We start from the raw sequence: 16,812 nt of genomic DNA, 5'->3' as shown, positions 1-16,812 counted from the left end.
TATTTGTAGAACAAGTGTGACCTCTGCCCGTGTTTCCATACTAAGAGGCAGCTGGAGACAAACAGAAACGAATATACATCCCAGAAATTTTGCGAGAATGACGGATAGTGTCGTTCTGGTCTCAAGTGCTGCCGACAACAGTCGATCCGTTGTGTGAAACAGGAGATTCATTAAAATCTTCTCGGTTTACGAGCTGTCTCACTTCAAATAAAACACTCGACTTTTCATTTGCTGTCTCCGACATCGTTATCAGGAGTTAAAATCACCGACTACCAGGGCTGGCTGATTTTAACTCCTGATGACAATAGCGGAGACAGCTATCGAAAGCTCGAGCGGTTTATTCGAAGTGACGCGGCTTGTAAACCGAGAAGATTTTACTGAAGCATGCCACCGCAAAAGACTCTAAGGGAACAGCATATACCCTGGATTTAGTCTACGAACACTCCGCCAGTTCTGCAATAGAACGAGGATATACTATGTGATCAGAAGTATCCAGACACCCGGCTGAAAATGACTTAAAAGTTCGTTGCGTCCTCCATCGGTAATGGTGTTGACCCACCCTTAGCCCTGATGACAGCTTCCACTCTCGCAGGCATACGTTCAATCTGGTGCTGGAAGATTTCTTGGGGAATGGCAGCCCATTCTTCACGGAGTACTGTACTGAGGGGAGGTATCGATGTCGGTCGGTGAGGCCTGGCACGAAGTCGGCGTTCCAAAATATCCTGAAGGTGTTGTATAGGATTCAGGTCAGGAATCTGTGCAGGCCAGTCCATTACAGAGACGTTATTGTCGTGCAACCACTCCGCCACAGGCCGTGCATTGTGAATAGGTGCTGGATCGTGTTGAAAGATGCAATCGCCATCCCCGTATTGCTCTTCAACAGTGGGAAGCAAGAAGGTACTTAAAACGTTAATGTAGGCCTGTGCTGTGATAGTGCCACGCAAAACAACAGGGGGTGCAAGCCTCCTCCACGAAAAAGAAGACCACACCAAACACCACGGCCTCCGAATTTTACTGACGGCACTACACACGCTGGCAGATGTTCACCGGGTACTCGCCATACCCACACCCTGCCATCGGATTGCCACATTGTGTACCGTGATACATCACTCCACACAACATTTTTCTACTGTTCAATGGTCCAATGTTTACGCTCCATACACCAAGCGAGGCGTGGTTTGGCGTTTACAGGCGTGATGTGTGGCTTATGAGCAGCCGCTCGTCCATGAAATCCAAGTTTTCTCAGCTCCCGCCTAACTCTTATAGTACTTGCAGTGGATCCTGATGCAGTTTGGGATTCCTGGGTGATGGTCTGGATAGATGTCTGCCTATTACACATTACGACCCTCTTCAACTGCCGGCAGTCTATGTCAGTCATCAGACGATGTCGGCCTGTACTCTTTTGTGCTGTAAGTGTCCTATCACGTTTCCACTTCACTATCACGTCGGGAACAGTGGACCTAGGGATGTTTGGGAGTGTGGAAATCTCGCTTACAGACGTATGACACAAGTGAAACCCAATCGCCTGACCACGTTCGAAATCCGTAAGTTCCGCGGAGCGTCCCAGTCTGCTCTCTCACGATATCTAATGACTACTGAGGTCGCTGATATGGAGTACCTGGCAGTAAGCGGCAGCACAATGCACCTGATGTGAAAAACGTATGTTTTTGGGGGTGTCCGGATACTTTTGATCCCATAGTGTATGCTACAGCCAAGGACTTGCCCATCCTCGGATTGCCCAACACTACTAGAAAGAGTTTGATGGGCCCACTGTAAGATGTTGGCGGCCGTGTTGCAGGAGGAGTGCGAGGCGGCGCAGCGTGTGGCAGCCCTGCCGGAGGGCGAGCTGTTCCGCGACGAGGACTTCCCCGCAGAGGCGAGCAGCCTCAGCCACTCAGACCCGCAAGCGCCGCACCTCGGCGACGTCGTATGGCTGCGGCCGCACGTCTGTATCACCGCTGCACACTCACATGTTTCAGTTTCAATACCAAATTCCGAGTGCTGGAGACTCAGCGCACTGACATTAGAGGAATGTCACGCAAGAGAATGGCAACGCCCGATCAAGTGGCGTTTGATTCACACTACACACCAATGTCACGTCACATCGGAGAATTACTCAGGACTGAACAGGGAATGCGACGTTCTAAAGGAACGTCAGCGGTGCAAGTGGTTGGGATTTAGTCCCACAAGGGGATCTTACAGATTTCCTCCCTTCGATTTTCTTCATGCTTATACGATTAATGATCAGTGCCTGGACATCAGTGTCCCCGAACAGAATGACGCAATTCCAAAAAATTTAAAAACGAAAACATAGCCTTTGAAAATTAGATGATTTTTGAGCGCTGTTTTGTTCATAACTTTTCTAGCTTGTTAACACATCCATCAGTAACTGAGTGGGTTGTGTAATACCTTGCAATCGTGAAGTCGCTTGTTCTAACCTTGTTACCACCACTGTATTTTTTAAACTTTTTTGAATTCCATTTTTATTTAAAAAATGTAAATGCCAATTAACAGATACTCATAATGTTTCTAATTTATTAGTAGCTATCTAAAAATAGATGGGGCAAATAACAGGAGCCCAGACAACTTGAAAGTATCTGTAGCAGCATTAACGGAGATGGAAAGACCTACAGCTACTTCTAACAGCATGGAGCATCTGCGCGTATAGCCGGCCGAACCTTGGAGCATACTTACATAATCTTCACGCTTGACAGAGATGTTAGCAGAGGTCAGTCTGGTTACGGCTCTAACTGGCCACCCAGGTAATCTTATCAGTCAGTGTGCGATTACTCAAAAAATGTGTGTGAAATCTTATGGGACTTAACTGCTAAGGTCATCAGTCCCTAAGCTTACACACTACTTAACCTAAATTATCCTAAGGTCAAACACACACGCTCATGCCCGAGGGACGACTCGAACCTCCGCCGGGACCAGCCGCACAGTCCATGACTGCAGCGCCTTAGTCCGGATCCACGCGACTGCTACTGTCGCAGGTTCGAATCCTGCCTCGGGCGTGGATGTGTGTGATGTCCTTAGGTTGGTTAGGTTTAAGTAGTTATAAGTTATAGGGGACTGATGACCTCAGATTTTAAGTCCCATAGTGCTCAGAGCCATTTTGCAGCGCCTTAGACAGCTCGGCTAATCCCGCGCGGCTCAGTGTGCGATTACTTTGTGTGGGTAGCCCTAAAGTCTAAGGTGTATCGCAACAACTCTCATAATCTTCAAGAACTGCAGCAGAAGATTTCGTGTGAGACTGCAACAATTCCAGCAGTCCAGCTTCGATCCGCCTTCAGCAACTTGCTGACCAGGGCCCAAAAATGCCAAGAGATGAATGGTGGTCACTTTGAACATCTGCTGTAGTGAAGTTAGTACCGTATTTCCTTTCCTCTGATGTCTGTCTTTGTACCCTGGAACTCTGCTCTCTGGGCCACTTTTACGAGGGTTGACTGAAAATTAATGTCTCCATCTTCGTAATTCTTCAACCGTTGGCAGCATAGGTATGCGGCAGGTACTGGCTTGTTCCGTAGCCTCTTCTCTACAGCTCCATTTGGCAGGAAGCCTTAGCATTGAGCGGTTGTGTTGTTGCAGTGTAAAGTATGGAACAATGCGCAGACGGTCAGTCAGTGCGATTTAAGCAACGTGCAGTCATTGAATTCTTGACAACAGAAGGTGTCACCCCAAAGGAGATTCATCAGAGAATGAAAGCAGTTTATAGTGATTGTGTTGATGCGAGTACTGTGCGTCGTTGGGCAAGTAAGTTTAAAGATGTTGAGGCGGGAAATTTCAGGCCTGTGCACTTTCATTTCAGGAGTCAGCATCCGGGTACCCATTGTGCACAGACCTTCCGATAGCCAAGCAAAGCAATAATGTGAACCCAAATGCCGATTGTGCTTGCAATTTCTCTCTGAGTGATACGATGATCGTCTTGAATCAATCTGTCAACATTTTGCATGTGAAACTCGGTGGTTGCTGTCACAGGACGTCCAACTCTTTGTTTGTCACGCAGGTCAGATGTTCCCGCTTCTACATCTTTAAACTTACTTGCCCAACGACGCACAGTACTCAGATCAACACAATCACCATAAACTGCTTTCATTCTCTGATGAATCTCCTTTGGGGTGACGCCTTCTGCTGTCAAGAATTCAATGACTGCACGTTACTTAAATCGCACTGACAGAGCGACCGTCTGCGCAGGGTTCCATACTTTACACTGTAATAACACAACCGTTCAGTGCTAAGGCTTCTGGCCAACTGGAGCTGTAGAGAAGAGGCTACGGAACAAGCCAACAGCTGCCACATACCAATGCTGCCAACTGTTGAAGAGTTAAGAAGGTGCAGGCATTACTTTTCAATCAACCCTCGTATTTACCCCACGCTGTATATGATATAGAAGCACAAAATACATTTTTGTTAAATGAAAAAAAAATTATATATATCAATGATATAGCTCAATCTCTAGCAAAAAAGTATTTTATTTTTTGTTTGAAGTTTCGCATTTTTGTACAAAATTCTCACAACAACGCCATGCACAACAGACAACGCCACCACAGAGGCGTAACCACTGGCCCGTCCCCTATCGGTTCCAAGCAGCAGCCACCAGAGGGCGCTCAAAAATTCGGACCACTTTCTGCTTCCACGCCAGTCTTTAACGCGTTGTACGAGTATTCGTCCTCCGATAGAGTTACCAGCCGCCGACAGGAGCGCTGTCGCCATGGACTGCACTGCTTCTGCCTTGTACTGGCAGAAAAATTCTTTCGCCGACGGGCACAAAACACGACGTGCTGCGGATCCTCAGACAGTTCTGAAGCAGCAGTTAGACATTCCTGTTCAGCGCCAATAGTCAGACACTTCAGCTGTGTTCTTGCAATTACGATACATACATAGTTCTACGATATCTGTTGTGAAGACAATATTCCAACTTAGCAAGCACTAAATATGGAAGGAAGATTGGGTTTAACGTCCGGTCGACATAGGGATCATTAGAGATGGAGCACAGGCTCGAAGGGTGTCAAGGATGGGGAAGAAAATCGGCTGTGCCCTTTTATGGGAACCATCCCGGAATTTGCCTAGGGCGATTTAGGGAAATCACGGAAAACCTAAATGTCGATGGCCGGAGGCGGGTTTGAACTATCGCGTCGTCCTCCCGAATGCGAGTCCAGTGTGCTAACCATCGCATCACCTCTCTCGGTACTAACAGGGGAAGATCCCCATCTCACCCCCATCAGATTTAGCGATAAAATGGCTCAGTGGATAACCCGTCAAAAACTGAATACAGATCAAGCCTAAAAACAGCAAGAAGGCTTCTTTGTTGTGTGGTCGTGGTGCTGGACTGCAAAGAGGGTTCCTGTGTTCAAATCTTCCTCATGCCAATGTCTCCGTCTGGTCATTGACGTGTCTGTTCTTCTGTAGTCTTGGCAACTGTCTTAGTATACGTTATTTCTTGGTTTGAGTTATGTGGTAAAAATGTATTACCGTCGCAAGTAAGTGTGATTAACAGTGGGAGCAGGCGAGATGCCACTTAGACCTCTCACAGAAAGGAAAACAACAAATAAAAGGGTATGAACTATGTTGCAACTAAGGAATTAAAGAGTCGAAACTTCCAAAATGGAACGCAAATAATACGTGTTACTTGTGTAGAACAAGGGGAGGTACGTACGTCTGCGTGTCCCCTTCCTTACACCTCGCTATTGCAAACGGACGTTACACCACAACACAGACACAAATTAGAATACAGTGCATAGATACTTCAATGATCGGACGCACAGTTCATAATTTTGTGAAAGAAAGGGGCAAAAGGGAGATCTGAACACAGGGCAGTCCCTTCGCCATCCAAACCAGTGACCACATAACAACTCGCTCGATATTGCATATCTTGAGCTTGCACCGTTCACTGCTTCGACTTTGCTTCGTTTTTCACATTCAGTACACCTTTTTCCTCTTTTCATGCATGATCTGTGTTCAGATTTTGACGGGCTATCCACTGGGCCATCCTACTACTGAATCTGAGGATGGTGGGGTGCGGAGTTTCCCTTTTAATTAGGACACTAAAAAGAGTGTCTGCAAAATTAATTTGTCATAGTGATGATGTTGTAGACTGCCAAGAGACAATAAAGTTATTTAGATATCGTTATATTAGGTTTAGGACATGAAGTAACTACCGAACTTACCAAAGGTTAAGTAGTATTTTGTAACACAGTCTTAAGAAATATAACGGGTTATTTCTTATCCTGTTGCCACATTTCTGTTCAAATGCTGCCCTGTCAAGCAAGTGCTTAATTAATCTGTCACCTTTTATTAACCTAAGAATTAAGTTTTCCGCTACCGGCGATGTTTGGGCTGGTTTAATAGCAACATTCAGCCACACATTCCCAGCAAATAACATGTTATTTAGATTTAAAAATTTGTGATTCAAAATTTGTTAAACAATATTTCCTTTCCTTAATAAAAATGAAATTTAAATATAAATAAAGAAAGTATGGTATCAGAGATGTCGGAACCAGCAAACTTACAATTACAGTCCTATTAAACTATGCATTCATCTTAAAGCTTTCTCTTTAGAATTGCTTCACACTGCTGTAGGAAATTAATGTGTATAACTGACCTCCAGATTCTATACATATAAAGAAAACCAAAGGGAGCAGAGCAGTCCGTAAAGTACCCTTGTCAGATTTAAGGACTGTCTACGGAACCAGCTTCGTTTATTAAGGACGTGTACTTGTGGCCACAAAGCGTCAATTCCCATTTGTTCCGAATATAATACTGAATTTGAAAAAAAGGAAGTTTACATTGCATTCGTCTTGTCCTCATCGACTTCTTAATTTCCAACTGCTGGATTACTTCAGAGAAATGTGTTTTACACCCTCGTTGGAGAAGACGGTTTCACTGCCGCAATATTCAGGAACAACGCATCTGCACTTTTAAAGGATTTCAATAACATTAATCGCATTTAGGCATCGAAATCAATCGATGGTAACAGGTGAAAATATGTGCCGGACCGGGACACGAAAAGGATCTTCCGCTTAATACAAGCGGTTCCTTAACCACTTCGGCCATCCGACCCAACTTCCCATCCGGTTACACACTAACAGCGTACCTACCCATGACCTCTTCCTCGCCATTTCGTATTCCTGCAATAGGCAGGGTTTGGTGTGCATGTCCCGGTATGAGTCCCGGATCGGAACAAATTATCACCTGTTACCATCGATTCATTTCGATGCCCAAATGCTGCTAAAGTGATTGAAAACCTTGGAATAGTATTTGTATGGCCGCTGCAGCACATAACGCCTCTGTTCTTCCGGATATGTTTCCGTATATATCCAGGCATTTTCTTTTATTCTATTTTATGCACATTGTGAGCTTTTTTGTCCACATATAGTAATATTGTTCGTGAATATTCGTCATATAAATATGGCATTTATTTCTCGGGAAAATTGTTTGGGTAAACCTCATAAGCCATGGCAGTTAGTCCCGAAAAAACATGCAATAAAATAAGTAACGTGCCAAAAACACAAGCCGAAGTAAATGCAATAGATCCTGATAAAGAATTGGACATAACTTCACAAGGTAACGTCTTACTATTATTCGTCGTTTCCAAAATTGCTGTGGACAAATCTTGGTGTGACGTGATATTGGTGTTCCTTGCTGTTACGTTCGGTCGACTGTTGCTGTGAATGCCGCAATTTTCAATAAAGCGCGGGAGATTTTGAAGTTATGATGCGTTCATTGTGGATCGACTTCGATTATGGAAATCTTTTTATCGCCTGAGCTCTTAGATTTGAGTAAAAGAAATGATACGTACTATATCACAATTAAGAAAGCTGTGGCACGGGTTAATACAATGGGCTCTCATTCAGTTGGAAAGACGTAGCAAATACTCTACCTTTCTATGAGAAGAATGATACTCGCGTTTGGTGAGTGGCCACTCCATGCTGTATCGACTGGTGTCAGTGCTATATACAATATAGGCATATTTCGTCATGCACGACAGCGGCTTGCAGTGAAACACAACTTTTTACAAGAAATTTATTTAGAATATGTTGACAAGGTATTAAAATTCATGGAGAAGAAATACAAACTTTGAGGTTCGCCGATGACATTGTAATTCTGTCAGAGACAGCAAAGGACTTGGAAGAGCAGTTGAATGGAATGGACAGTGTCTTGAAAGGAGGATATAAGATGAACATCAACAAAAGCAAAACAAGGATAATGGAATGTAGTCTAATTAAGTCGGGTGATGCTGAGGGAATTAGATTAGGAAATGAGGCACTTAAAGTAGTAAAGGAGTTTTGCTATTTGGGGAGCAAAATAACTGATGATGGTCGAAGTAGAGAGGATATAAAATGTAGGCTGGCAATGGCAAGGAAAGCGATTCTGAAGAAGAGAAATTTGTTAACATCCAGTATTGATTTAAGTGTCAGGAAGTCATTTCTGAAAGTATTCGTATGGAGTGTAGCCATGTATGGAAGTGAAACATGGACGATAAATAGTTTGGACAAGAAGAGAATAGAAGCTTTCGAAATGTGGTGCTACAGAAGAATGCTGACGATTAGATGGGTAGATCACATAACTAATGAGGAAGCATTGAATAGGATTGGGGAGAAGAGAAGTTTGTGGCACAACTTGACCAGAAGAAGGGATCAGTTGGTAGGACATGATCTGAGGCATCAAGGGATCACCAATTTAGTTTTGGAGGGCAGCGTGGAGGGTAAAAATCGTAGAGGGAGACCAAGAGATGAATACACTAAGCAGATTCAGAAGGATGTAGGTTGCAGTAGGTACTGGGAGATGAAAAAGCTTGCACAGGATAGAGTAGCATGGAGAGCTGCATCAAACCAGTTTCAGGACTGAAGACCACAACAACAACATGTTGACAAATTGTCTTGCGTGTCAGTTTTTTTCCCTCGACTTTTCGAAAGGATGAGGTGTGAAACACATTCCACATTCGTTAGAATGACAGAATATGGCAATGATGGACACCTGTCATCACTTTAAGACTTCCATCAAACTTTTTAAACCAGTCGTGCTCACGACCTCTTCGCAGCGTTTCTTCGAAATATCGTGACGGCAGTTCTCTCCCTTATGTTAATCTAGATTCAAGTTTTCCTTCACAAGAGATATTACTTCCCGCAGCTTTATTTGGCAGCAACAGATAAAGTACTGCATTGTTTAAGAGTTAAGTGTAATCGGGAAAAGTGGAAGTAAACGATCACCAACATTTCCCCAGAAAGCAGACTTGGACTTCTATAAAGGGGCGGAATACTTTCTTCGAAGAGGAACATGATTCATAGATAATGAAGGAAATACGTTACAATGTATAACGCAACGGAATTATTTTGTTGGACAGTAATTTACGTTCACTTGCTGCATGGTAACAATCAGCAACACACATGATGGAAATTTCAATTTCGAAAATACTTACTCTCCTAATCATCTTGGGGTTGAAGCTCTTGTGTCCGTGTTTGCTTTACCAATACAGGTGTTTTTGGATGGGGTCCGCCTTTAGCAAAACACTTTTGTTTTATATCCCAAACATGTTTCACTGCAGTTGCAGCATCATCAGTGGGCTTTTATTTAATGGCTGTTAGACATAAAGAATGTTCTTTACTGTTTGAATACATGTAAATATTTGTTTTTAAATCGTAATTACAGATTTTCGAAGGAACACATAAAATTATGAATTCATACCTTTTTACCACATGGTGTGGTTTTCCTGATGTGTTATGTATTTACAGTGACTGATTTCGTTAACAGTTTGTCATCTGCAACTATATAAAACTTAAATAATTTGTCTACATTAAGTTGTACATGGTTGCAGATGACAAACAGTGAAAAAAATCAATCACTGAAAAGGGTATGAATTCATAATTTTATGTGTTTCTTCGAAAACCTGTAATTACGATTTAAAAAATAATATTTAAAAAATAATATTCACATGTATACAAACAGTAAAGAACATTATTTATGTTTAACAACCATAAAATAAAAGCCAATTGCTGGTGCTGCAACTGCAGTGAAACATGTTTGGGATAAAAAACAAAACTGTGTTTTGCTAAAGGCGGACCCCATCCAAAAATATATGTACTTACTCTCCTGCTTATAGCATAATATAATGAAGCTTCTCTGCTAGAGATGCCTTTCTTACTGTATTTTCTTCTAAGCAACGATAAATAAAGATATAGAGAGACCGTGTAAACAATCCCGACAATACTTGGTACGATGTGCGGGACGCCAACTTCATCAGTTTACTAGGAGAATCCATATCCCGAAATGCATGTTTTGGCGCCGTGTCATCGAAACTAGAGTATAATGACGTCATGGTAGCACTTGGTGACCTAATTAATTATGCAACCCAGGTTCCTAAGCGATTAGAAGTCGTAAAACCAGGTACAGTATTAACGTATAGCTAGAATAATTGGTGGCAGGTCAGTGGGCTATGTCTGTTGGCATTCAGATAAACAGTCTGTTGGCATTCATATTGTATGAAAAGTTTGACGACCCTACTGCATGTGGAGCACTACGCGATGCTCGGGTAATGTGACTGCAGTTTACGCTGATTCAGATCTGCGGCAGCAGAGCTCTGCTTGCGTCTTGGCTGTGTGGTGGTGTGAAGTGGCATCTAAATATCTACTTACGTCTGTAGGCTTACTACATATCATGTGTTCTAAAGTACTGTCAGATCATCTATAGACCAAAACATCTAGGATCGGGAGACAGACCTCATTCTCTGCTTGCAAGATGAAACTGATTTTAGAATTAAAATCATTTAAGAAATTGTGGAAACAATTTTTATTTACTGTGTAGACATATATTTCTCATTCACATAGCAGAGTCAACAAGAAGGCTTTAGTGGCGCATTACCCTGAGGTGACAAAAATCATGGGGTACTTCCTCGTATCGTGTCGGGCCTCCTTTAGCCCGGCGTAGTGCAGCAGCTCGACGCGACATGGACTCAACAAGTCGTTGGAAGCCCCTGCAAAAATACTGAGTCATGCTACCCTTATAGCCGTCCATAACTGCAAAAATATTGCTGGCGGAGCATTCTGTGCACGGAACTGTCCTCTCGATTATGTCCCGTAAATGTTCGATGGAACATGTCGGGCGATCTGGGTGGCCAAGCCATTCCCTCGAATTGTCCAGACTGTTTTTCAAACCAATCGGGAACAATTGTGGCCCAGAGACACGGCGCATCGTCACCAACATCTTTGTTTCCGAAAATGAAGTCCATCAGTGGCTACAAATGGTCTCCAAGTAGCCAAACATTGCCATTTACAGTCAATGATAGGTTCAGAGGGACCAGAGGACAGACTATTCCATATTTTGCAATGTTTCAAAAATACAATCGTGCAACTTCGCAACGAAATTGCGCGGAATTTTCGATGTAAATATTTTAACCACTTATCCTCACATATTTGTTTACTCTGTATTTCATTAAAAAAATGTTCAAATGTGTGTGAAATCTTAGGCCGACCGGGGTGGCCGAGCGGTTCTAGGCGCTACAGTCTGGAACCGCGCGACCGCTACGGTCGCAAGTTCGAATCCTGCCTCGGGCATGGATGTGTGTGGTGTCCTTAGGTTAGTTAGGTTTAAGTACGTCTAAGTTCTAGGGAACTGATGACCTCAGAATTTAAGTCCCATAGTGCTCAGAGCCATTTGAACCATTTTTTGTTTGAAATCTTATGGGACGTAACTGCTAAGGTCATCAGTCCCTAAGCTTACACACTACTTAAACTAACTTATGCTAAGGACAAACACAGACACCCATGCCCGAGGAAGGTCTCGAACCTCCTCCGGGATCAGCCGCACAGTCCATGGCTGCAGTGCCTTAGACCGCTCGGCTGTATTTCATCGTTTGGAGGTTAGTTATGTTCACGTAGGGCGCTTCTAACACTGTTTTCTACCGTAGGGCACCAACACACCAAGAATATTTCGCTACAGTGGAAGAATAAAAATCGAAAACTGACGATGATGTAAAGTGCAATTTGTAAATTGTGTGAACAGCCGTCTGATGATGCACTTGTCAGTTCGAAACCGGTTACAGCGCTATTTACATAAATAAATAGCAGTATTAATAGTCGCTGGTTGCTGTCTTCTTCTTTGTAAGAATCAACCTACATTAAAGCCCACGTCATTATCGAGCCATCATCAGCTTGAGCACTGCCTCGTTGACAACTTGGGTCCGTGGCTTACTTGGGTGTGCACCACACTCGAACCCTACCATCAGTTCTTATCAACCGAAATTAGGACTCATCTGACCAGCCCATGGTTTTCCAGTCATGTAGTATCCAGCCGATATGGTCGCGAATCCAAGAGAGACACTGCATGTGATGATGTTCTGTTGGCCAAAGCATTCGCGCCAGTCGTCTGCTGTCATAGCCCATTAACGCAAAATTTCGCTGCACAGTCCTGACGGATAGTTCGCCGTACCTCCTACATTGATTTCTGCGGTTATTTCACGCAGTGTTGCTTGTCTGTTTGCACTGACGACTCTACGTAAGCGCCGCTGCTCTCGGTCGTTTAGTGAACGCCGTCGACCACTGCGTTGTCCGCGGTAAGAGCTAATTCCTGAAATGTAGTATTCTCGACACCCTCTTGACAATGTGCATCCGTGAATATAGAATTCTGTTACGATTTTCGAAATGGAATGTCTCATGTGTCCAGGTCCAACTACTATTCCACGTTCAAAGTCTGTTTATTCCCGTCGTGAAGCTATAAGCTCGTCGAAAACCTTCCCATATGAATCAATTGAGTGCAAATGACAGCTCCGCCAATGCACTGCTCTTTTATACGTTGTGTACGCGACACTACCGCCATTTGTATGTATACGTGGCGCTATCCCATGACTTTTGTCACCTCAGTGTACACGACAACAGCCACGGAAGCCTGCAGACTTACTCAGGAGGTCGGTGTCTGCTTGTGTTGGATGGCAGGAGCTGGTGGAGGAGCCCCGGCTGCTGGACGAGGGCCGCGGCGCGTCGGCGGTGCGGCAGGGCGCGCTGGGGGACTGCTGGCTGCTCAGCGCGTGCGCCGCCGTGGCCCAGCGGCCGCACCTCCTCAGGAAGGTCCGCACCTCCACCTGCCAGCGGCCAAACACTCTCACACAGTATAGACTAAGTACGAGGCGTATTCCGAAACTAAGGTTCGGCGACCAATAATTAGCTGATGGTAGGCGCGAATGAAGTTCCACCGGCTCTTTAGGAAATTACTGCAGTGTTGGTTTGATTCAGTAGTCGTCTGCCAGTGGGTGACAGCAGATTGCAATGGTCGAGTCAATCATAGATTCCGCCAATAGTGAAGCGCGCCCTGTGATTGGATTTTTGCTTGTAAAAGGATCTTTGTGACTCTACAAGCTTTCCCGGCAGATGTGTTGTAAATACACTCCTGGAAATTGAAATAAGAACACCGTGAATTCATTGTCCCAGGAAGGGGAAACTTTATTGACACATTCCTGGGGTCAGATACATCACATGATCACACTGACAGAACCACAGGCACATAGACACAGGCAACAGAGCATGCACAATGTCGGCACTAGTACAGTGTATATCCACCTTTCGCAGCAATGCAGGCTGCTATTCTCCCATGGAGACGAACGTAGAGATGCTGGATGTAGTCCTGTGGAACGGCTTGCCATGCCATTTCCACCTGGCGCCTCAGTTGGACCAGCGTTCGTGCTGGACGTGCAGACCGCGTGAGACGACGCTTCATCCAGTCCCAAACATGCTCAATGGGGGACAGATCCGGAGATCTTGCTGGCCAGGGTAGTTGACTTACACCTTCTAGAGCACGTTGGGTGGCACGGGATACATGCGGACGTGCATTGTCCTGTTGGAACAGCAAGTTCCCTTACCGGTCTAGGAATGGTAGAACGATGGGTTCGATGACGGTTTGGATGTACCGTGCACTATTCAGTGTCCCCTCGACGATCACCAGTGGTGTACGGCCAGTGTAGGAGATCGCTCCCCACACCATGATGCCGGGTGTTGGCCCTGTGTGCCTCTGTGCCTCGGTCGTATGCAGTCCTGATTGTGGCGCTCACCTGCACGGCGCCAAACACGCATACGACCATCATTGGCACCAAGGCAGAAGCGACTCTCATCGCTGAAGACGACACGTCTCCATTCGTCCCTCCATTCACGCCTGTCGCGACACCACTGGAGGCGGGCTGCACGATGTTGGGGCGTGAGCGGAAGACGGCCTAACGGTGTGCGGGACCGTAGCCCAGCTTCATGGAGACGGTTGCGAATGGTCCTCGCCGATACCCCAGGAGCAACAGTGTCCCTAATTTGCTGGGAAGTGGCGGTGCGATCCCCTACGGCACTGCGTAGGATCCTACGGTCTTGGCGTGCATCCGTGCGTCGCTGCGGTCCGGTCCCAGGTCGACGGGCACGTGCACCTTCCGCCGACCACTGGCGACAACATCGATGTACTGTGGAGACCTCACGCCCCACGTGTTGAGGAATTCGGCGGTACGTCCACCCGGCCTCCCGCATGCCCACTATACGCCCTCGCTCAAAGTCCGTCAACTGCACATACGGTTCACGTCCACGCTGTCGCGGCATGCTACCAGTGTTAAAGACTGCGATGGAGCTCCGTATGCCACGGCAAACTGCCTGACACTGACGGTGGCGGTGCACAAATGCTGCGCAGCTAGCGCCATTCGACGGCCAACACCGCGGTTCCGGGTGTGTCCGCTGTGCCGTGCGTGTGATCATTGCTTGTACAGCCCTCTCGCAGTGTCTGGAGCAAGTAGGGTGGGTCTGACACACCGGTGTCAATGTGTTCTTTTTTCCATTTCCAGGAGTGTAGTCTTCACGGGTTTGCCGCCGGATCACGTTGTGCAAATTCCAAAATATTTCATCGGAGCAACTGTCCGACATCTTCAGGTGGTTCAACCTCGCTCGTGGCCAGGTACGACTGATGGTATCCGCACACCGACTCACCGTTTTTAGAACACGCGCGCGAAGAATGCGCAGCCGCAGAAATCGCGCATGCCCAGTGATTTGCCACATTCAAACTCCCTCTGCCGAAAATCGCAGAGCGGCTCTCCCGCGCGTGCGCTGTACGCTGCGTTTCTCAATAGTGCGGCCAGACGTTACTCACCAATGACCGTACTAGGCCAGTGTTATGATGGGCCTGTTATCGAAGAATCTTGATTTTTGCGTCGTGATTTAACAGCAGCCAATGCAGCGTTCCAGGCTGTGCTCAGTTGAAATCCCGTATCCTTGTTGATGAGATTATCGGCTGTACGGATATGTATTGCTTCCTTAATGACGCAGTCCGAGAAAGATGATGCCGGGGATAAAACTTCCGTCTTTTCATAAATCATACGATGTTCTGTATTCAGGCAGTGTTCCCCAATTGCCGACTTTTCCGGTTGACGAAGGCGTGTATGACGCTGATTCAAATGGCTCTGAGCACTATGAGACTCAACTGCTGTGGTCATAAGTCCCCTAGAACTTGGAACTACTTAAACCTAACTAACCTAAGGACATCACACACATCCATGCCCGAGGCAGGATTCGAACCTGCGACCGTAGTGGTCGTGCGGTTCCAGACTGTAGCGCCTTTAACCGCTCGGCCGCTCCGGCCGGCTATGACGCTGATATTCATCGCAGCGTTCTTGTACGGTGCGGCATGTCTGTTATACTTACTGTATCGACCTGATATAATGAGGACAGACAAGTAGGAAAATGCTGTAGAGAATTTCAAAGTGGCCGCACAAATGTTCACATGAACGTAGGAGTGGCAGGCCCAGTATTCGGATCAAAAATATCGTTGATTCAGTGAACCGGAAACTTCGAAGTGATCGTCAATTGACGATTAATGGTCTGACTAATGAAATCCAAAATGTTGTTCGAACCTCACTTTACAGCACTGTCAATGAACAGCTTGGATATCACGAACTGTGTGCGAGAAGGTTTCCAAAAATGCTCATTGATCATCACAGAGAGCGAAGAATGTGCAGTGACGACAGTTTTTCGAGCGCTATAGACATGATGGAGATGATTTGTTTCCCCAAACTGTTGCAGGCGACGAGACGACGATATCGTACAACAACGCAGAATCGAAACAACAGTCAGTGCAGTGGCGCCATTGAAGTTCACCCAAACCAAAAATGTCTAAGCGATCTCCGTTCTCGAATAGAAATAACGATGGCTACCGTTTTCTGAGACGAAAAGGGCATCCTTTTGATTGATTTCTTGGACCGTGCGTCAACAATTACAGCTGACGTATACTGTGAAACGCTAACCAAACTGAGACGTGCGATCCAAAATCGACGCCGCGAGAAACTGTCGTTTGGCATCACCCTCCCTCACGACAACACAGCCGGACGCGGTGGCCGAGCGGTTCTAGGCACTTCAGTCTGGAGTCGCGTGACTGCTACGGTCGCAGGTTCGAATCCTGCTTCGGGCATGTATGTGTGTGATGTCCTTAGGTTAATTAGGTTTAAGTAGTTCTAAGTTCTAGGGGACTGATGACCTCAGATGTCTCATAGTGCTCAGAGCCATTTGAACCATTTTTGAACGACAACACACGCCCTCACACCGCTGTCAAAACCAAGGAGAAGATTCAAGATTTTCGTGGGAACATTTTGATCACCCTCCATACAGTTCCGACCTTGCAAAAAAATGGTTCAAATGGCTCTGAGCACTATGGGACTAAACTTCTGTGGTCATCAGTCCCCTAGAACTTAGAACTACTTAAACCTAACTAACCTAATGACATCACACACATCCATGCCCGAGGCAGGATTCGAATCTGCGACCGTAGCAGCAGCGCGGCTCCGGACTGAAGCGCCTAGAACCGCTCGGC

General features: G+C 45.7%; 1 protein-coding gene across 1 annotated transcript in view; it reads left to right on the top strand.

The window, feature by feature from the left end:
* LOC126421539 (calpain-12-like) overlaps positions 1 to 16,812 on the top strand; it is a 71,854-nt gene that overhangs the window by 27,684 nt on the left and 27,358 nt on the right. The window contains exons 3-4 of the mRNA XM_050087237.1: positions 1,799 to 1,945; positions 12,855 to 13,058. Coding sequence (XP_049943194.1) covers positions 1,799 to 1,945; positions 12,855 to 13,058 — 351 coding nt within the window. The remainder of the gene's footprint in view (positions 1 to 1,798; positions 1,946 to 12,854; positions 13,059 to 16,812) is intronic.

This window comes from Schistocerca serialis, chromosome 1, assembly GCF_023864345.2.
Source record: "Schistocerca serialis cubense isolate TAMUIC-IGC-003099 chromosome 1, iqSchSeri2.2, whole genome shotgun sequence".
NCBI classification, from domain to species: domain Eukaryota; kingdom Metazoa; phylum Arthropoda; class Insecta; order Orthoptera; family Acrididae; genus Schistocerca; species Schistocerca serialis.
This window is presented reverse-complemented; position numbering and strand designations above follow the sequence as displayed.